Source organism: Trachemys scripta, chromosome 9 (genome assembly GCF_013100865.1).
Source record: "Trachemys scripta elegans isolate TJP31775 chromosome 9, CAS_Tse_1.0, whole genome shotgun sequence".
In the NCBI taxonomy this organism is placed as follows: domain Eukaryota; kingdom Metazoa; phylum Chordata; order Testudines; family Emydidae; genus Trachemys; species Trachemys scripta.
In genome coordinates, this window is record NC_048306.1 from 3397952 (window position 1) to 3420902 (window position 22951).

Below are 22951 nucleotides of genomic sequence, written 5' to 3' on the forward strand. Positions count from 1 at the left end.
TTGATAATCAACTTGCCAGAGAAAGATTTCCTTCTCTTCCCCTCAGTTCCCCTCTCAAAAACAGCCTGAGTTCCAGGATGGGCGAGATTCAGTCCTGCACTTGGGACCACTTTTGGAACCAAAATTTTGCAACTCTTTGAGGCTCCAAAGAGGATGCATAAGGCAGCCACCCCAGACTCCTGTAAATAAAACCTTCATATCCCACCCATTATGTATCCCGTATTACTTGGAGAGAAAATACACCAAGAGAGATGCAGACACATATCCACACAGAAACGTGGAGCAGAGAGCTTGGCGTCTCCTTTGACGAGCAAGGCTACATCTGCAACCATATCTGTTTTTACTGTTCGACGGGCATGTAATAATCGAAGAATACAGAGCTGTAATAATGTTAAGAACACTGTATGAGACATGGTCAGCGAGGTGATGTGATTAATACAGGAATGTCTGGTAAGCCAGTATGCAATGTTCTGTTCTAGCATAATAAGCGGCTGTGGGAAAAACAAGCAGGGAAACAACACTCTGGGTCCAGATAAGCAACCGCGAAACAAACCGGGGTGGGGGGGGGGGCAACTGAAAGACAACGGGGAAACCTATTCACTTTGAGCATCCTATATCTTGTCTCTAACAAAGAGACGCAGCTCTTCTGCAATGCTGGGAACAGAGAGATCAAGAGAACATTAAACAGTTAAAAAGCTATATGGGCGGGGGTGGGAGGGCAATTGTCAGGGGCTGCCAGGGGGACAGGGTGGCTCTGCGAAGAGCTGGATCCTTCCAGAGCATGGGAAGCCCTAGGCAAAGGCTGCCGAGTGTCTAGACTGTTTATTGCTTTAAGGTCTGTTTTCTCTGAAATGCTTTTGTTCTAAATAAATACTGCTATTTGGTGGCGGCTGTCCTAGCTCCCGGAAGGAACAAACAGCATGTAGGCACTGCCAAGAACTCAGATCTGCTGAGGTGATCTCAGACCAGGCCTAGGTGCCAACTGTGAAGGGGAGAACCTCCACCCCAAGCCAGAGATGATGGGGAGAGGCCCAAGACCTGAGGGAGGTGCACCTGAAGAGACCAGGAGGGGTCAGAGTCCAGCGCCTGTGATAACCATTACCTCGGCCCCCACCACACCACACCACACCTCTCTTGTCTAGTCACCTGTTGACTCTTTTCTTAACTCTGAGCGTTCTCGGGCAAGAACCGTCTTTGTCTGGCTTATTTCTACAGCCCCTCACACAACGAGGTCCAGACAGCCCAGGGGCCCAGCATTGCCACATCTCACAAGATCATCACGAGTCTCAGGAGAGTTGGTGCGTTTCTTAAAAAATAAGTTTCCAGCCCTCGCAGCTGTCGAGAAACACTTGGAAACCTGACCCGAAAGGCTCAAAACCCAGAGAGCAAATCAAATGGACCCCACACTGATTACTGTTTAAAAGCTGCCTGATTTCAAAGCCGATCGCACAATTTTTAGGGCCTGGTGGATGATTCTGGAATTTGTGGGATTGGCGGCACTTGGGGTCTAACATTGCTACTCCTCTCCTGCGGTTTCCTCTCTGTGGGATGAAGCAAACGGGCCCATTGCGATGCAATGGATCCAATCAGAGCAGTCCAGGGAAAACTTCCCACTCAGACTCTGTTTTCCTGCCACTTAAACGGTCTGTACAGAGCCCGTGCTTCTATATCGAAGACCAGGCTGTAATGAGTGTGTAAATTTATTCATCACCTAATTACACATAACAAAACAGATGAAATACATGCTGAACAGGCAGCTTAAGCGAGTAGCTGACCCCTTTCAACAACAACTTCGATATCTCTTTTCTCTTCCAAACTGGATGTTCCCTGACTTCCCCCCCGTGGTTAATTGCAGCCATGTGCTATTGCCAATGGGTGAGATTTGAACCTGAGCCAACCAGTGCACATGGGGATCTGCACACTTCATTCCTTGAGTCCAGCTCTGCAGAGAACTGCCTAGGGCGGAAGCCTGGGTGCTTGTCAGGAGCTCCTTACTGAGTTGTAACCCACAAAGAGAGTGAAGCATTATGTACTGCACGTCACTTTAGTTAGCCCTGCCTACACGGCAATTTATGGGCGTTAAGTAACAGAGCCAGACTGAGTGGTTAGACTGTTTGTGGGGCGCTCCAAACTAAAATCTACTTCTGCAGCTCTCTCCCATGGTCCAGTAAATGATATATTGGACTATCACACCGCATATTTACTGTACTCCTTTTAGCTAACAAGTGAATGTTATACAATTTAAAGTAAACATATTAATCTCTTTATCCAAAATATTTGTCTCACCACTGGCTGCAGTTCAAAAGATTCAAGGGCACAAGGAACATTAACTTTTTTCTTTGCTGATAAAAATATATTTCAGTCTATCACTGTTAGCAGGTGAGTAATGTAAATTAACATTTGAACAGCGTTATATAACTAAAGAATCATCTGATGAACTTGGATTAACAAGAACAAAGCTAAATGCAACTTGGATGTCTGAACTTCCTATCAACATGGAACAAACAGGAAAAAGCTAGGAAGGTAAAAAGTGTAATAATATGGGTTAGACTCTTTCAAACGGGACCTGGACATGGTCTTTTTTTCACTAGTTCACCTAACTATTGTGCCCAAAATTTAAAATAAAGCCACGGCTTTTCAAGAAAAACTCCACGTTCAATGGGAAATTTTTAAGATCACAAAATTATCAAATTCTTTCTAGCAATTCAGACAACAGGAAACGTATCCTACTTTAGCACTACAAGCATAAGTAGTGATTTTGAGTGTCTCCGTTTTATCCAGGCCCAACTTCAGACACCCTAAAGGGAGATCACTATTCAGAAAGTGCCCTCTGAAAAATGAGACACGCCTTTAAGATGTTATGGAGGGGATGGGATGTTGATGGAGGGAAGGGTGTGACAAAGTTGCCTACAATGGTATCTGGCCCCTCCGTGACTGCTATAAGCAAGCATCTTCAATGACCTGAGATGGGACACTAGAAGGGGAGGGCTTTGAGTTACTACAGAGAATTCTTTCCCAGGTGCCTGACTGCTGGTCTTGCCCACATGCTCAGGGTCTAACTGATTGCTGTATTTAGGGTCAGGATGGAATTTTCTCCCAGATCAGATGGGCAGAGACCCTGGTGTGTTTTCGCCTTCCTCTGCAGCATGGGGCACAGGTCACTTGCTGGTTTGAACTAGAGTAAATGGTGGATTCCCTATAACTTGCAGTCTTTAAATCATGATTTGAGGACATCAGTAACTCAGCCAGAAGTTATGGGCCTATTACAGGAGTGGGTGGGCGAGATTCTGTGGCCTGTGAGGGCTGGAGGTCAGACTAGATGATCATGGTGGTCCCTTCTATGTCTCAGATTAGGCACCTCGACTTGATGCACTCAAAATCACTAGTCACGTTTGAAAAAAATTTGCTTAGGCTTTCAATGGGTGAATTAGAATAATTTTTCTGTTGTCTCCATTGCTGGAAAGAATCTGGTAATTTTGTAAACTTTAAAAAGTTTCCCAATGAACTTTAACTGTGACAAGGAATAAAGCAGCATTTACTTCCTGTGAAATTGAACTCTCAGGAATGATCACTAGCAAAAGATTTAGCTCATTAACTCACATATGATTTTCACACTCTGCATCTTTTCACATCACTTGAAATCTCCTCCTATCCCCAACTTTCTCTAGGCAGCACTCTCCAAATATTTTGGCTGCCTATAACATATTTGGTGCAGTGTATCTGCACCCTGATGCAGGCAAATACAGCTGAGACTGATCAATTATTGAAAATGGTGTCTTTATTTAAAAGCACGTTTCAGAGATCTGTCCTGAATTCAAAGCCAGCATGCTCTGGACACAAGTTAAAAGTTTTGCTGTTCTAGGGGGCTCAGTTTTGGATCTCTGCTTTTCTCATTTCACTTTCATTTACGGTCTGTAACCGGAGTTCTCCATTTCAGGCATAGCCATGACCTACAATCTCAAAACGCTCTACATAATGTGCTCTCTCTCCGATGTTCAATATTCTGTACATTTGTACCAGATGTCAAAACTGAATACAAAACATAATTGTGGCAGAGTTAAAGTTTTCCCTGTCTCTACCAACACTGCTGGTATCTTTCACAGGAAACTTCCTGATACTTCCAGTGTCTGAATCAGGCTGAATGAAACAATTGTGGGGTGCTAAATATTAGCTAAACTAGATTTTAGGGGCTATATTCTACACAAACAACATCCTCCCTGCAGAAAAATACTTGTTATACTCATCTCTCATATTCCACCCACTTGAAATGATTCAGGAAGAGAATGACAGCAAAGTGAGATTAAGCAATGCATGTGTTAGACAGTCCTCACCTTTAGAGAGTCAAAGCAGGCAATAACTCGACCATTTTCCACATGGCAACTCCGTGACGGATGGGCAAACTTGCACTCTGCATCAGATCGAGAACAAGTACCTCTCTGAAATTCTCGACATACTTCTAAAGTCAGCCATTTTGTATCACGAACCAGGGAAACGTTTACAGCCATATTAAAAACAAAAATTAAAACGCAAGCAATCACACCCTTCTTTAGGACAATGTTACTGCTGTTTTTTTTAAAAAGGGTAAAAAAGTGAATTCAAGTTAAATGTGAAGAAATAACGAACTTGTTGCTTTGGTAAAATTTCTATTCGTCAGCACTTAGGTTTTCATTTAAGTCAAATTGTGTTTGTTTCAACAAGAATTAAACATAAAGCCAATCATAAAATAGAAATCTTATCAGAATAACTGAAAATCAAATGAGAGGCCAGCTCCTAAAAGTGCAATTGTAGAAGTTAAAATATAAGTGTTATATTTTGTGCCACTGCCAAAGTTACTTGAAAATAACTGGCAGACTTTCAAAAGAATTCTGTGCTCTCCAGTTAATGGTTTAAATTATTCTTGCAAAAAGCATATGCGGCTGGCAGCGCTTCTGTTTGCGGAATGGTCTCGGTCCTTGGGCAGAAAACTTTTTTTTTTTCCCTTTTATTTCTTGATTCTAAAAATGACAATTCGCGAGTATTAAAAGGAGCGAAAGGATGTTCTCACTCAAAAATATTTGCTACATACTCGTGAAGGAAAAAAAATGGCTGAGTGAACAGAGTGTAAAAAGGAAAAAAGGGGGGGCGGGGATGGATGAGTTGCCGTTAGGGTATGAACTGCAAGCAACGCCAAATTAAAAAAAAAAGGGGGGGTTGGGGGGGAGGGGGAGAGAGAGGCAGCCTTAGACAGAAATCCAAGCAGCAGTGGCTTCAGGAAAGGCACTTTTCAGCAACCTGTAGGAAAAAGAAAAATAGAATCAGCTAAAACAATCCAATCTCCCCCTTGCCAAACTCTAGCTTTAAGAAACAACTGTGTTCATTTTAACAGGAAATCTGCAGCTACTGACAGTGCGGCATAGTGCAGTCAGCCATTGTAGATAAAAAGGGCATTTCCCACATGAAGCTGCGCATGGTAAGAGGAAGCAACCAATTAGATTTACTGTTGCAGCAGAAGGCCTGGGCAGCCACCCAATAAAAGAGATTGTTTCATATTGATCTACACTGGCAGACATTCATTTTTGTGCCCACTGCACAGAAAATACCTTAGTTTTACATGACGGCCTCTGGTGCATTCGTGATACATCTCTGCGTTTCAAATTTAAGTAGCTTAGCATAGGATTCACTTAATGGGCTGCTCCCAAGCTGAGGTTTGGGTTACATACCTGCTCCTGAAATCCAGAGGATAAGAATCACTAGGAAAGCTAACCTACTGTACGCACCAGCTGTTTATTTCTCCCTCTTTAAAGAGAACGGCTGGTGGCTGTGTGCCACAGTGAGAATGCAGCTAGACAGAGAAGCGGTAACACGCGAGACCAGGGTGGAGTATGGTTTTCAGACAAAGACGACTTAAATTGTTGTTCTGTTTTTTAAAGATAGTAAAAATCTCCCCTCACGAGGAAGCTTTCCGGCAGGAAGAGCAGATATTGCTTTCATTGTGTACAAAGCAGAAGGCACTGGCATAGTTCAGCCCTCATACGCACACTGCTCTGCGTCGGTAAGGTGTTTTATTTAACCCACTGTTAACTGGGGAATACATTTCAGCGGCTGACCGTAAGGTTACATGGAAACGAGAGACTAATTCACAGTCGTGTGTCTATAAATCTGGGCTTGACAAAATCAAAAGCAAAACCGACATGGAAACTTGAGCCACATGCACAGAGCAGAAAAAAATTAACTCATTGTTAACAACTGTGTTTTACTGCAAGGTTGAAAGGAGATTTCAATGACTGTCGTTATTCCGTTTCCAGCATCTTCAGCGTGTTGCACAATAAATGATTGTCAATAACTTTCTATCACTGATTTTCTTTTGGGGGGGGGGGGGTAACATGTTACGTCATCCCTGGAGTTTCCCACATTTATATTAGAGGCAGCTGACGGAGCTGGATAGGATTCAATTGGTTCAAGATTTCTGAGATCCACCTCTTTTTGCAAAACATAAGGGCCCAATCCTAAAAACATATACATGCGTATAAATTTACTCACATGAGCAAAAGTATGCATATGTATAAGTGTATGTAGGACCGGGACCTCACATTGCAAGAAATGGAAATTTAAATTCTTCCTATATTATAGATATATTGTCAGAACTACATTTGTTAGCAATTTATAAATTTTAACATAATTGAAAATGCACTCCAGATGTTTGGAGAAAGCACTAAAGGACAATACTGTCATTACATTTTTGGTTTTTACACTAAAAAATTAAAATTGTGCAAAGTAAATTCCAAGCATGTGCTGAACCAATTAAAGTCACAGATTTGCAAGAGAGAGTCATGCAAAAGCACATGGACTCTTACGCACAGACTTGCATCAGTGGAACAGTCTACAGTGCCAGAAGGACGTCTCATTTTCGGGTATCAGAGGGAGAAGAGAGACAGTGAATGCTAAATTTACCAGACATGATTTAACCTCTGAAGGGGAGGGGGAAGAAAGCAGAACTGGCCTAATGTCTTCTGGGTTTAGTCAGGAACAGGGAGACCGCTGCTAAACTGATCCTGATTTTGTAGGCAGGGCAATTTTGTGTTTGAATCTGGTTCACTTATGTCCAGCCTCCCAATCCTCCTTTACAGGGCATATATAAGAAGGTATGTAGATACATCTCCACAGACAGCTCGGAACAAGCTGGGTGCAGCTCCTCAAACGAGCTAGCACAGGTTGAGAATGGGTGGGGATTAGGTGAAACGCTCTTAGGAATTACTCCTAGCAGACTGAAATACAACTTTCTAGTGAACAGGGTCATCTTCCAAAGCTTTAGACTCCAGTGGAAAGGAGGGTCTGTTTCTTTGAGCCCGAATGCTATGGGCTCAAACCCGTTATATACCATTAGTGTGGACAAGTAACAATTAACTACCACCTGCCAGTTACAGGGCTCCTCTCATCCTGAAGAGTCTCAAAGCATGTGACTAACTACATGCTCTCCCTTGCTCTCTCCTATAGATCGAATATAGAATATTAGAGGTGGTTGGCATTTTTCCATTATAATTTTTTTTTGTTTTTCATCAAAAACCAGTTCCAGTACAGAAACTCTCTCTCTCTCACACACACACACACACACACACACACACACACACACACACACACACACAGAGATTCTCTCTTAGGGCACATCTTCACTACCTGCCGGAGCGGCGGGTAGTGATCAATCTATTGGGGGGGTCGATTTATCATGTCTAGTGTAGATGTGATAAAAACGATCCCCGATCGCGCTCCCCGTTGACTCTGGAACTCCAGCTCGCGAGAGGCGGAAGCGAAGTCGACGGGGGAGCGACAGCGGTCGACTTGCCGCTGCCCTCACAGCCAGATAAGTCAACCTAAGATACGCCGACTTCAGCTAAGCTATTCACGTAGCTGAAGTTGCGTATTTTAGATCACTCCCTCCCTCCCCCGCTAGTGTAGACCTGGGCTTACACATACACAATCCAGCAGTACAATGCCCCCAGAGACACTTTGCTGGGGCATCACTTTGTTACTGATTCAGAAAAGCACTGAAGCACATGCTTAACTTTAATTATGCGAGTAGTCCCGTTGAAGTAAAAGATGCTTAAATGCTTGCTGAACCAGGGCCTAAATCACCCACACTACTTCCTAGGTTTATCTTGGATGAAAGACCTCCAAGTACAGAACAGTCCCAACCCAGCTTATGCTTGCATGATTTTACAAGATCACAGCCCAAAGATGTATGAGTTAGGATTCCCTACAAGTAATCACAGACGTAACTTGCCAGTTCTGTCAATGGTTGGATTGTTGCAGATTTCCCCTCCCAAGAAGATACATCCCTGTCCATTTTAGCCATATGGCCATGGAGAAAATCTAAAACCTGTGTTCTAACATCATGCTGAGAATTTTATATTGGTGCCATGAGACTCAAATAAAACCAAAGGGGAAAGAAAAGTTCAAGCCCCACTGCTGACAGTATAAAAGTACGGCCCTTTCCCCATAATTCAATTCTCAGCAGCATACATTTTGCTTACAACAGTTTCCACATTTTTCCGGTTCTGCGTATTACCGCGGTTTTGGTACTGACTGTTCATTCTCCCGTCTATTTCAAATAAGAGGAACAAAACTGTCTCCCCCCCCTCAAAAAAAGCTCAGTAGAATGAAGTTATAAAGGAGGGTCACAAAATATTGTTTTCATTAATGTTATGCTTGTGGGAAGTTCAGTAAAGGGGGAGGGGCTGTCTTCTGAACAGGTCTGGAGCTGCTGCAAAACATGCCAGGTCTGTCTGGCAGAACCTATATCCTGGGCTACCAGATGGAACAATTTAGCCCTGACTTCAACCGAATGTCAGCGCAAAGGCAGGAGCCAAGGGCAAGCAGCGAAGTGATTGCCTTTCCTCCTTCAAGTATCAGGGGGTAGCCGTGTTAGTCTGTATCTACAAAAACAACAAGGAGTCTGGTGGCACCTTAAAGACTAACAGATTTATTTGGGCATAAGCTTTCGTGAGTAAAAACCTCACTTCTTCGGATGCATAGAGTGAAGAAGTGAGGTTTTTACTCACGAAAGCTTATGCCCAAATAAATCTGTTAGTCTTTAAGGTGCCACCAGACTCCTTGTTGTTTATGTATCAAAACGAATATCTTGAATTAGGTCTGGAAACAAATGCGGAGCTTGTGCGTCTGAAGAAGTGAGGTTTTTACTCACGAAAGCTTATGCCCAAATAAATCTGTTAGTCTTTAAGGTGCCACCAGACTCCTTGTTGTTTTTCCTCCTTCAGCAACCCAGAACCACAGAACGGAATGCCTGGCCCAGCTAGGGATCACGACTGGCTGAAATACAGGAGGTGATGGGCTTGCTGTGGAAATCAAAGGCCCCAATTTTGCTGCCACTGAAGTCAGTGGGGCCAGGATCAGTCCAATGAGTGACAGTCATGTCAAAGACACCTTTGGCAGGATTAGCATGCACTGGCCATTTGAGGTAACGTGAGGACGGAGAGCAGAGCAGGAACATACTTGCTCCATGGTCGAACTTCTTCTATGTTCCCTGTCAGTGATCCCTTTTCTGTGATCCACACACACACTTCTGATGGATGCCGACTCGTGTGCATGTTTCCTGACAGCAGAGTGCACACAGATAGTAATGTATGTGACAGGGTTGATTCAACCAGCTCCCATGTATCAATGATACTACTTCAAGGGCGGTTCTGCTCTGAAAAACGGCATGGTGGGGTTCCTTATTTATTGCATCTCAGTGATTTCCAGATCACATTTGCTCAGTTTACAAGTAAAAAGCCCTTTTATCCTAACTGCGGGCCCTACAAACCAGGACTGGTGGGATTTCCCCTCAACAGAAAACACCCACTGGGGGAAAGAAAACACATTAAAGCTTTATGAAATGAAACAACACACTCACAGTGTGATCCACTGTGCAAGCATATTTAATCCCCGATCTTGTCCAAAATGAATGAATAGCTTTAAGTGAAACACCAGAACATAATAACAGAGTCCCGATTCTACTTTAGACAGCAATAGTCATTTACCAACTTAGTGGGTTTTCCTTCAATTAAAGTTTGGACCAAAGCAATCTGAATGGGTTAACCCCATACTTGATGGATTCTGAGCTGGGTGGAGAGGGGAGCAATGCTTTTAAAAATTGACAAAATTCCCAGTTCAGCTGTCCCGTCTTTTGTTGATTCCAGTAAATGGTCACATTGTTGAATCACTGATGTTATTATTGAAAGTCCAGCTTCCAGCAGAGCTTTTGTACGGCCGTTCTTTTAAAAACGTTAAATCTAAATAAATAAGCAGCGATTTTGCCCACTCCCCATTTCCCTCCTGGCTTCTAGACACTTCGGGAATTATATCTGATCATTTTCTACTGGGTATAAACAAGCACTGGGTGATGCTCTCGGAGCCCTTCCTTTTTAATGTTTTAGAACAGTTAAACTTTTCATTCACAGGCTGAAATTAAGAGTTTAACATTTCCAGTACCAAAAACTTTCCAAATAAATCTAATATTCATGTAAATGCTTCACAGGACACAGACACTTTAAAAATGGAGGGAAACAACATACAAAAACGCCCTGGATAGTTATTTTCTAGGGGCAGGACACCTAACCACCCCCAAAAACAAACCAAAATCCACTGGAGTTTACACATCCCCCAACAACCTCAATCTGGGTCCCAAACTGGGTCCTTCCTTTCTCACGCACCCTCATCAGTAGTAAAAGCAGTGCAGGTAAAATTCTACTTTTCCCAGCACACCTGGACATCCCTAGGAGCCCTCAATGGGAACAGAAGCCAGGGTTTGACCTGAAGAATCTTGTTACTGAAATTATTGACAGTGATGGATGACAAGGAGAGAATCCAGATTTACACAGATTCCAGAGTGAGATGGTAGTTTGAACATTTGTAGGGGAAAACCCTCCTTTTTATTTGTAAACTGACATATTTGATTTGGGGTCCCTGAGACGCAAATGAACTTAGACCCCAATGGTGCCATTTTTACGGAGTCACTTCTCAGGCAAGTGAGCTATGCACCACACTAAAATACAAGGCAAGCCAAGTCTCTTCACCACTGGATCACAGAATATCATGGCTGAGGATCAGTGATTCTCAACCTAGGGTCCGCAGACTCCTGGGGGTCTGCAGACCATGTCTACAGGGTCCACAAAAGATCTAGACTGAAAACTGACTGAACAGAATTCCATAGATACAGATAATAGATTTCCAAAGGGGTCCACACCTCCATTGAAAATTGTGTAGTAGTCCACAAATGAAAAAAGGTGGAGAACTACAGGCTAGATGAGGTGGCTTCTAGCCCTACACATCTATGAGTCTTTAAAGCCCCACACTGGGGAAGAGTCTGAAGCAGTATCAATGGACACCAATGAAAAGAAGCCACACAAAAAGGGAAGGGAAATCTGTGGCCTTTAATTGTGAAGGACCAATTCAGCACAGCAGTAAAGCATATGCTCAAATGTTTTGCTGAATTGGGACCTAGGCTCCTTACAGTTCTCATGTAGACAAAATTCCCATAGTCTCTAATGGGATTGCAATACCAACTGTTAGCACGCAGGAGCACTGCACCAGCAATTAACAGCATTTGCTCCTGTGCTTAGTATAGAATAATGCCAATGGTTGGCTTTTTCATAGCGCCTCCTCTTTGTCCATGTACAGGAGGGGCTGCAGGCTCCCATCCCAAGGAGGTCAATTTATTTTCCATCACCTTCCAGAGATTTTTTTCCCTTTTAAATCAGAAAATCTATTTGCACCCAAGCCTTTATTCTGTTAAAGCAAACACTTTAAGGGCTTGATAGACACTTGGAATATTTCCTTTACGAACATTCTGTACCTGGACACTTTCTCCCTCGGGGAACAGTTTACTTAATTTAAGGTAGACCTTAGCAGCTAGAAAGAAATAAAAACCTCTTTTGTTCTTCAGCTCAGCTACCCATAAAAAGGAACAGATTTGCAATTTCTCTTCCCTGGACATGCTTGGAAAGTGTTCGTTCAGGGTCTAATCGCGGATGTTGGGGCTATGAATCACCATGGATCATACTGCGTGCCAGAGAGTCAAATCTAGCCCCCAGCTTTCAGCATGCTAAAAACAGGCCAAGTAAGAGAAATAAAACACTGTGGCAGAAAAAGCCTCATTAGTGGGATATAGGCCTATTTACACATGTGCTCGCCTAAATGGTGTGTGCCACACAGGCATTTGGATGTGCAAACTCCACATTTGAGCGTGCAAACAGCTACTAAAGCAGAGGTGGGCAAATTCCGGCCCGTGGGACCCTCCTGCCCAGCCCGAGAGCTCTTGCCCTGGGAGGCTCGCCCCCAGCCCTTCCCCTGCTGTTCCCCTTCCCCCGCAGCCTCAGCTCGCCCCGCTGCCGGCGCAATACTCTGGGCGGTGGGGCTGCGATCTCCTGGGGCAGCACGGCTGCAGAGCTGCGGCCTGTCCCGGTGCTCTGTCCTGCGCAGTGGCAGCGTGGCTGGCTCCGGTTGCCTGTTCTGGTGCTCTGGGCAGCGCGGCTGTAGTGCCGCCAACCACCGGTGCTCCAGCTAGTGTGGTAAGGGGGGATTGGATAGAGGGCAGGGGAGTTTGGGGTGGTGGTCGGGGGAGGGGGTGTGGATAGAGGGTGGGGAACAGGGGGGTTGAATGGGAAAAAGGGTCCCGGGGGGGGCAGTCAGGAAGGAGAGGAGGGGATGGATGGGGTGGCAGGGGGCAGTCAGGTGCAGGGGTTCCGGGGGCTGTCTGGGGACAGGGAACGGGGGGGGGGGGGTGGATGGATGGGGCAGGAGTCCCAGAGGGCCATCAGGGGGCGAGAAGCAGGAGAGGTTGGATGGGGGCGGGTGCCAGGCCATGCCTGACTGTTTGGGGAGGCACAGCCTCCCCTAACCAGCCCTCCATATAATTTCAGAAACCCGATGCAGCCCTCAGGCCAAAAAGTTTGCCCACCCCTGTACTAAAGCATGGTGTTGCCTGTTTTGCATGCACACTTGTGCCTCCAATTTAGGTAGCCACTTTCAAAAATGTGGGTCACCTGGGCATGAACTTTTTGTACATAGCAACAAGGGGAAAGTATTTCCTCAGAGCCAAAGGACAAAGCTCCATATTGCATCATGCATTTCAGAAACTACTGAATAAAGGCCTGGCTAAAGCTCCATATACCTGCAACACTCTTGCATGCACCCCAGGGACTGGGACCGCCACAGGGGCTATATGTGGAAGCCCTGGAGAAGATGGAGACGCAAGGCATGGCTCACATATCACTCACCCATGTGCCCTCATACGGATTATAGGGGTGCTGACATGATCAAAGGAGACCTTACGGTCCTCCTCAGAGGGAAAGGCGGCAGCTGCACAACCTAAAGATGAATGTAGCAAAAAGGGGGGAGGGGGGAGAGAAGAGATTCCAACACAGATGAGGAAAAAAACCCTGGGAATTTTATTTCCCGCCCTTACAGAAAATGCAAATATTCTGGATCCGTTTCCAACCTGCAGTAAACAGCCACAGTGACATGACAGCGCAGGATGCAGCCCACAAAATCTATCCTGTACTGTCATGTTGCTGTAGCTGTTTATTGCGGAGTAGAAGTGAATCCTGAGTATCTGCAACTCTGTAAGGGGGTGGGGGTGTGTAAAAGTTGGATGGGTCTGTTTTGCTTCCGAATTCCAGAACTCCATATTGTAGACTGTGATCCAATGGCCTGGCCAGACACGGCATTCACAGCTTGTCCTGCACCATGCTCATCCTCCTGCCTAGAAATGCTCAGTACATTAGTTCAAAAAATCACCTTCCCCCACAGGCCCACAGAAATGAATCTTCTCTCAGATATTTTCACAGACACGAGATCAGCAGCTGGTGAGCATGAGCTAATATTTTAAAAGCCATAATATATTACAGAAATTTTGCTATTTGATAACTCTCTCTCTATATATAGAAACAAACAAGAGCACAGAATCCGCTGGAGTACTTGATCCACTATTGGGTCGTATGCAGAGGATGGAACTGCAGCTCTTTAAGCTGCTGTTTTGACAGAATTTCCAGTTTGTTAAATAGGTTTATTACGAGAAAGAAAAAACAGACCAATGTTTTCATTCTTTCCCCTTTAGGGTTTCCTGCAGTCAACTGCTTTGACAGGCCTTCAAAGGGTGCAGGATTCTGAGGGCTTCCTTGACACCCAACCTAACACTCCAGTCCCCCCCTCACATGAGGAGCCGTCACCTTCAATGGGATTATTCACTCAAATCAGGGCTATTTGTTGGAGGACAGATTTGCCGGTCAGGCAGCTAAACGGTCCCACAATCGCTCCCACGTAGCTGGAAGGAACCCACCCACGTGCAGGATTCCCGCTATGAGTACACACATGCTTTGTGTAGTGGGTATGCTCTGCAAAGTCTGGGCTTCCTGGGAGAGCAGTAGGCATAAGGGCCGGTGTGGCTACCCAAGTGCAGGATTCCCCTCCTCTGCCCGTGGAAGCAGCTGCCAAAGACCCCCTCACCACACCTGACCTCCATACCCCAGCACGTTGCATCCTATTCCTTTCATCATTCCCCTGCGCAGTGTGTCTCATGCATACAACTCAGATTGTTTAAATAAACTCACATTAGGGATGAGAAAGACCAACGCCCACCAACACCCACACCCCCGTAATCCCAGGAAATAGGATCAAGGGGAGGTACCCCACATAATCTATCTGATTATCCCTGCTCAGTGCTTGAGCATAGCAAAAAAAACCCCACAGTCCTTGCTCATACAGTGTGTGTTTGTGGGGAATTCCTTTAACATGCTTCTATGGCAGCAAAAAGGATTTCAGAGAAAGATCAGGCTTAATGATTCACAGCAGAGACTACTGAAACAGGCGAATGGGAGGACTGAGATCTCTTTGCAGCTGGCCCTGCAGGAGGGAGAATATCTTTAAGCTATTGGGAGGAGGAGGATCTTTGAGGGCAAACTAAAATTTCAAAGATCTTGAAATCTTGACTTTGTCCTGTCATTGTCCCTCTGCCCAAGACCACAGAAGCTCCTGCATCCAAGCTGCGCAGTGTCCGAAATGGGAAGGGGGTCTGGGTGAATTGGAAGAACCGTTTCCCATAGTAGCATCTCTCCTCAGAGCTGTGGGATTGCCCTGCAGATTTTGACATTCAGTTTGGCAACGTCATCCCCGCCCGGGGGCTGTCCCCTGGGTGCACTGAAATTCCTCTCCTGGGGCTGCCGCTGGAAGTCTGCTGCAGAGTACCTGGAGCTGTGTTGAACCCCCGAACAAAGGACCCTGCTCTCATGACATCGGTGGGTTTAGGGGCTCTCCTCCCTTGTCTGATGGAATGGTTTGACAATAACACAGCCAGTTCAAGTGGACGTGCAGCTACCTGGCCCCAGTGTGGGCTTTCCCCGACTAGGAAACAGTCTGTCCCTTTATAAAAGGTGTGGTGTTCAGGAAACTAACCTTTCAAGAACAGCTGAGCCAAACTGATCCCTGCTTTCTATGTATTTGCCTTCAACTGATTTACAACAGTGATGAATTTAACCCATCATGTCTAATACTGTTGTGCATCTACTGAAAATGTCCATAGACACTGTAGTTTGTTTACCACACAAAAGTTACCTAATAACAAACAACTGTACACAGTCCCTTCAGAGGAGAAGAGAGGGATTTGGAAACTGTTTTGAATTCTTTCTTGGCTGGAAGAATTCAGAGAAAATTTTAAAATTGTTTGTCTCTTCAACATTCTTTGTATTGAGATTTTGGATAAGTAATAAGCAACTTGGCAGCAAACCAGCTGGTACAGATACATAACACCAGCATACAACGCTGCTGTCCCAGAGCCATTTCGCTGGTCCAGACAGTAATTGTCCCTGTCTCATGGGGCACGTCTCCAAAGTCTTTATGCCACATTCAAATCCATCTTAGGTACTGGATGTGTTAAAAGTGAGGAGTTATGCACAATAACTGAAAGAGCCACTCTATAACGCTCCATGGGATATGCAGAAAACCAAAGCACCCAGAGGGACAAAAAAGCCATATTTGTGGGAGAATTCAGGACTCATAAAACAGGAGGCACTGACTGAAACCACCTCACCCCAGTCCCATAATACCCCCCGGAAGGTGCACAGCAAATGCTGGGGTGGGCTTTTGCAACAGAGGGAAAATAAATCCCCTACAGTAAAAAAAAAAAAGTCCAAAATTCGTTGTAAAACCTTCCAAATTAAACAAACAAACAAAGGCACCAGGCAGATCCAAACCTCACAATTAATCAGAGCGCTAACACCATATACCTATCGGTGAGTACAGAAGGTCAGTGGCCTGGAGCAGCGCAGCCTGGCAGCCAACTTCCCCTGCTCTGGAGCATAGGGAGATCCCTCCTGATGCCCGCAAATAACGGGAAAATAATTGCCACGCCCAAGATGCCATGACCAGACTTCATCCCGTTGTTCTTAATTCTTGCCAATTAACAGGTTGGTATATGGAAACAACAGCTTAATTTGCTAATTCTCAGTGACAAAGAAATGACCAATTCTTCCATCTACCATAAATCCAGAGTAACTCCACTGACAGCCCCAAGACTTAAGCACATGGATAACTTTACATACACAAGCAGTCCCAGGGAGGCTCATTGGGTGGGATGGATGGTTTAGGGGCTAGATACCAAACTAAGGGTATGTCTACACTACTCGCCGGATCAGCGGGCAGTGATCGATCCAGAGGGGCTCGATTTATCGCGTCTAGATAAATCAATCCCCGAGCACTCTCCCATCGACTCCTGTACTCCACCGCCACGAGAGGTGCAGGTGGAGTCAATGGGGGAGTGGCAGCAGTCGACTCACCGCGGTGAAGACACCACGGTAAGTCGATCTAAGTACGTCGACTTCAGCTACATTATTCATGTAACTGAAGTTGCATAACTTAGATCAATCATTCCCCCCCCCACCCACCCCCAAGGGCTAAGACTCAAGAAGCCTGGCTCCTGCATGACCATAGGTAAGTCACTTAGTCTCCTCTGAGTCTCAGTTCTGTAAAATGGGATAATATTCCCCTCTCTCCCTAAGTTGCTGGGAGGATAAAATCCATCCCCAGTGACTGTAAGGCACTCAATGCTATAAGCCCCACAGAGATGCCCCTCTTTCATACCCCACAGTCATTACAATTTTAGGTGAGACACACACACACACACACACATTTGCCTTCCAACCCAATCATTGATTCAACAGCCTCCAACAGGAAAGCCAGGCCGAACAATTCATTCTTGCTTCAACAGTCAAACATCTTCCCCTGCTGAAGGGAAGTGGTGCCGCGATACGGGCAAGGGAATGGCTCTGAACTGAGAAAAGCTGCTACAGCTTCAATGCCAGTTCCAGAGCCACGCTTCTCGTGCCAAACGCGGCATATTCTGCCGGTCGCACTGTTGCTGTCTGATTCGCATGGCCAGGGAGGCAGCATGCAGCAGTACACTGGAAAGGGAAATCTCAAGACATTTCATAAACCAGCCGGAAGCAATATTTCAGCCTCTTCTGCTTCCATGTGCTTTCTGACACACCCAGCAGATCATTATTTATTATTCTACAGCTGTCCACCAGGTGTATGCATCAAGTTTCCAGAGACAGAAAATCCTTCGTGTTCCCTCTAATGCCTTTGAATCATCATGGATATCAACTAAACTCTCCAGATCTTCAATTTTCTTCTTGTCTTCCTGCAGTTGTAATGTGAAGGTTTCCAAACGTCCTCTCCATGGAAGCCAGGGCGGCCAGAATTTCTTCCAATTTCCCCTTTATGCTTTTTCAACACGTCACAAAACATCGGACTTTCTGCACGTTGACCGTCGATTCAGTCAAACCAGCAGGCTGAAACACAAATCAACAGTGCCCTTCCCACGATTCCCTTCTCCCCCATTCCCACGCTCCTCTTTCCGATACGTTTTAGGCAATTGCATGGGTGCAAATCCATCTTAGACTAGTTCTTCATCAAAATTAACTCAACAAAGCATGGACAAAAAATAGAAAAACCACCTGAAAATGATCAGACAGCATGTCACTGGAAGATGTCTGGCTCCTTAACTGCCCACAGGCCTAGGCCTCGTGGTTAGAGCAGGAGGCCGGGAGCGAAGAATCCTGGATTCTCCTCCTGGTTCTTCTTACTCGTCTCTAAAATGGGCTTGCGAATACATACAGGCCTGCCCTAGGCGCTGAGAGGCCTTACTATGTTTTTGATGTGCTTTGGAGCCTTGCATGAAAGGCACGTTTCTAACAGAAATGTTTTCTATTATCGTACTGAGGACTCTCTCGCTGTCTCTCCGCTTCTCCTTCCTCCCTCCCTGGTTGTTGTCCCTGACCATTCTGCACTTCAGTGCTGTGTATGTGTGTGTGTGTGTATATATATATATATATTTGGAGGGGTGGAATCTGGGCAGGGCGGAGGCAGCTGATGATCTGCACATTGGCTGCAGTTTGGAATGCTGGAAGCAGGCCTGGAGGAGAGGGGATTGTGGGCAGACTGCAGGTGAAGCAATCAAAGGGCCATGACAGACGTAATTTATGACACAGCTCAGCCATGTATCACCATGACCATGTATGTGGGGTATACACATGCACACAGAGAACCCTAAACAATTATTTAACTGGAAGTCTAAAAAATGCTATTATTCTGATAACCCAGGTTACTCAGTATAGTGCTACTTAAAATATTATAAAAGCTATTCATTTATATGAAGCGGGAAAGAATCAAGAAAGATATAAAGTAAATTGTTTGAAATTCTGCTAAGTGTGAAGGCCAAATTACTTACTAAATGTGTGCTAGAGAACACACACACACACACACACACCCCAAATTCAGTAGTGGAAACTTGGCTTCTTACAATTGCCTGCAATGTAGATGTATGTTTTTTCCAGAGGAAGTCTCATGCTCTTGTTTTGATTTTAGAGGGGTTCAGTGTAAATGTATGCTGGGAAACTAACAAATCTCAACAACAGAGTACAATAATTGGGGGAAACTTCACTGAATTTTATTTCTAGAATAAGAATGCTATTTAAAAGTGGGATCCAGAAGAAGTAATGGGTGTAGGCACATTTTAGCACGTGAAACTGTGTTTGAAAGTTTGGTCCTGTAAGTTTATTTTCAGCAACAATGAACTTCTGAGTGAAATCATCAGCTAAAGAGTCAAAGGTCCAACACAAAGAACAGTAAAGTGGTACTGGGGAAAGACTAAATGGCAGATGTAACAACAGCCATAGGGATTATACTAGAAGTCGGGTGGCTATTAGCCAAAAGATCAAAAAGGGGACAGGGGAGAGAGGGAGTTTAAGCCACCAAAATGTAGGGGTCCTGTATTATTTAAACAAAAAATAAAGTATCTGACACACCATGATGGAGTAAATTAAAATGGTATGAAAGACAGTGTTATGCACGCTTAAAATAAAAAGGAAGGGATTTTAATCCCTAGGGAGTGATATATGCATCGTGTGTCAGCATGACAGGGATTGACACCTTGTATTTCTCTAGGTGAGAGGCAGTGTTGGAGTAGGATACTTAGCCACCATTGGACTGCCAGTAGTAAGAGCGTTGCTGGGGCAGATGGGTATGGCAGCGTGGGGTCGACTGCCACCAAAGGCAGATGTTTCATGGAATGCTCACAGCGCATTTGGGAGCGGGGCCCGAGTGTGATCGCAGGGCATTCCTCAAGGAGAAACTGGAGGTGACTAGGAAAGAGAAATGCCAAGAAGCTGCGTTTGGTGTGGTGGAGGTCGGGAGGCCTGGCCCAGAACGCACGCTCCTTTTGATTCTCAACGCTGGCAGCTGGAGCACTGCTAGGATGATGTCATGATTACAGGGGCAACTGTAAGGGCAATTTCATCCCAACAATCTGCAACCTCTTCATTAAACACTGATTGGTTTAAAAAAAAAAAAAAAGGAATCTCATGAGTCCTCTGTCAGGTGGATAAACTATTAATATACACACCTGACCAGTGGATGAGCAGGTAGCGAGACGTTAAATGCAAAGGTGGGAATATTCCGTAGGGGCCCTGTCGCCCAGTCCCTGCTGCTAATCAGTGGGCAACACTCTCTCCCTTCCTGAACCCAATCCTGCCCTTATGGTTAGTAGCTTTCAGGGATTGGGGAGGTCTCTGCTTTTGTGGATTAATGAGAATTCCATTTCCAATAGCAGGCCACTGTCAAGAGTAAAGGTTGCGAAAATAAGGAAAGCAAACTGGAGAAGGGACTACACCTGGATTCCATTGACTTCTATGGGACTTAAAGACAGGCTTAAGTGCTTTACTGAGACAGGGCCTTAAGAAGGAGCAGCCAGTGATGTGGTAGTGAACAGGGTTGAGCTCCTGGTTAAATCTAAATAAAGGCTGCCTGTCAAACAGCAGTGAGACTACCCCCCCCCCCCCCCCCCAAATGAGAGAGCGAGAAACAATTGATCAGAATGAGATTGGGAGGATGTGGAAAGAAAAAGAACAGAACAAAGGAAAATCTGCAGAGAAAGCAGGGGGAAGCGAAATGAGAAGGGGAAGGCCGATGGGGGGGGAGGGAGAGGGGAATCTCTTCCTAACCGAGAGCAAGCAAGCTACGATCTATTCCCCAGCACCAGCAGATCTGATTGGCACCAAAGTGAGAGAGACGACAGCTTAAAGCCGTTCCTGGGGGCAGATCTCAGCGGGAGGTAAATTATCATAGCTCTATTGCTTTGCCCCAGCTGAGAATCTGTCCCATGGACCAAAACGCTACTCAATCTGAGAAGAGAGGCAGGATCTGTCCCTAAAATGAAAACACAAACTCAACCCCACCGCATAAAACAGCCAGATAACGGATAAAGAACACAATGAACTAAGTCTAGTTGTGTTTCACGGGTTAACAAACAGCAGAAAGCAAGTTGTTCCATGCTCTACATTCAGGAACAGCCCTGGCATCTGAGCCACCGTGCCTTTAGCTAGCACACACTGCTGTCTTGACCCCAGCACATGCACTGTGGTAGTAACATGGCCGCTATGGCAGGAGGGGCCATACAGAAGTGACTCAGAGCATGTATCTGCTAAAGACGGGCTGGCAAGGAACTTCCCCTTATGTTCGGCAGAGTCCTCGGACACGGGCAGGGAGGTGGGGCAGCTCTAGCGAGAAGATCTGAGGCAGTAAAGATGGCCTTCCGCACAGCGCGCAGCCTGGCTGGCGTGAGCAGACAGAATGAGGTTAGGAGATTGTTAATACAGGGGTGGGGCCGGAGCTTCAGATTAGGGAATTTCAGGGAACAGAAGCAACTGAACAAACAGCTGCGAGCGCCTCTTCTGTTTTCATCATTATTTCGTCCCTAGATGTGGTGAAGGATTGCGCAACAATATCTGCAAATGCTCACTCAGGCTGGGGTTGGGAGATACTGGGGAGGGACAGGCATCATCCCACCCCTCTTGAAGGACATCTGCTCAGGAGTTATTACAGTTTAGTGCCGAGTTCACCCTTGACGGCATGTGCAATAAATTAGGGGGTCCAGGGCACAGCAGGCTGAAATTCAGGAAGTGTGGGAGGTCTCTGGGAAGGGAAAGAGGAGCCTTCTCTACAGAAAAATCTAAATCAGAGAGGTCTGGCTGAAGCAGTTCACTCTTCAACGTAAGGTGTTATAGAGGGTCATGGTCCAACAGCACCCAGGGAAAGATTGAATCCCCAGCTTTGGGGCAGGATGGAGGTACCCCAGAGACAAGAAGCAGAAACGAACAGGGACAAATATCAGCCATTCAAGAGACAGGGACGGGATGAATAGGGAACCCACATTTTCGCTTTCTGTTTATACTGTAATTTTTGCCTCCTTCGGTGCCTTGGAAGTTCCTAGAAAAATCACTTGGTTTATTTGGACTGTGGTTGCACATGCCATAGGGAAAGAGGGTGTCTCTACAGCAATGACAGCACGAAAGTGACAAAAAGTCCTTCTTGAAACAGCCTCATTCATTGTTTGCATCTTACATTCCCTCCCTGCACGTAACCCCTGTTGGAAAAGCGACTTACTGAGAAGCTGCTTGGCACAACCAAGTGAGGCCTGGCGAACAGGAACAGGAAATGATACCCATTCTATTTACATCTGGACAGGATGTGAATTGGGTCGAAAGTCCTTTCCAAGGTACCTTGAAAAAACATTCCTGGTGTTTTATGAGTCTAAATAAAAGGGAAGGTCTCATGCTCCCCGAGAGAGTTTGGCTGTTAGGACAATCTCTGAGCCCACCGTCTCCCACAACATTCTGATGGAACACTATACACCTCGCAGGTATTAGCTCATGGTTTTGTTCCCAAGAAAATGTCTTTTTGGGAAGATTTTGCATGCGATAAGGCTGAAGTCTTCGCACTCCAAAGTTGGGCAACTGTCTTTTTCTTTGAGAGAGATGGGGATGGGAGCAGTCAGTCATCTCTCAGCCCATTTCCAACCCTTACTATTAATCCAGAGCGGCATATTTCCTATTTAAACCTTATGCCCAAGAGAAAGTCTCATAATTAAAAAATTAATAATGACCTTGCACAAAAGAGCTGGAGTTTAACTAACCCCTTTTCAGGGTTTATTACTGAGGAATCTTTCCTATGGGTTATGAACACAAAGACTTCATTCAGAGGTGGCAAAGGTTTGCTACACAGCATACATGGCAGACACTCCCTACCAAACAGTTTCATTTTTGAAGGGCCAGCCTAGGTTTAGGGCTCACACAGATGTGATTTACAATTAGGCAGTAATTAGCCCCGTATTCTGAGTCACCACCACTGAGGGATAAAGCAGATAGATACACTAAGACTTTTATCATCAGGTTTTCTCCTTACTTCATCTCTTTTTTTATTTCCTTCAGCTCATCACCTGCAAAGAAACCCCTGACACCCTAACTGCTCTATGAAGCAAAGGGCCCATGCCCTACTCTGTGTGTGGTTTGCTATGGACTGCTTACACTGCGCCAAAATGTGCCTTTAAGGCCTGACCCTCCACCAGTGGATGTTAGATTGGGCCCATACA

At 45.4% G+C, this 22951-nt stretch overlaps 1 protein-coding gene across 7 annotated transcripts in view; it reads right to left on the reverse strand.

The window, feature by feature from the left end:
* MBNL3 (muscleblind like splicing regulator 3) overlaps positions 1–22951 on the reverse strand; it is a 122000-nt gene that overhangs the window by 77714 nt on the left and 21335 nt on the right. For all 7 annotated transcript variants that reach the window (XR_004647108.1, XR_004647107.1, XM_034781592.1 and 4 more), the window contains exon 2: positions 4332–5271. Coding sequence is in view for 5 of the 7 variants with exons in the window: in XM_034781592.1 (XP_034637483.1) it covers positions 4332–4505 (174 nt within the window). In the remaining 2 variants the exon portion in view is untranslated. The remainder of the gene's footprint in view (positions 1–4331; positions 5272–22951) is intronic.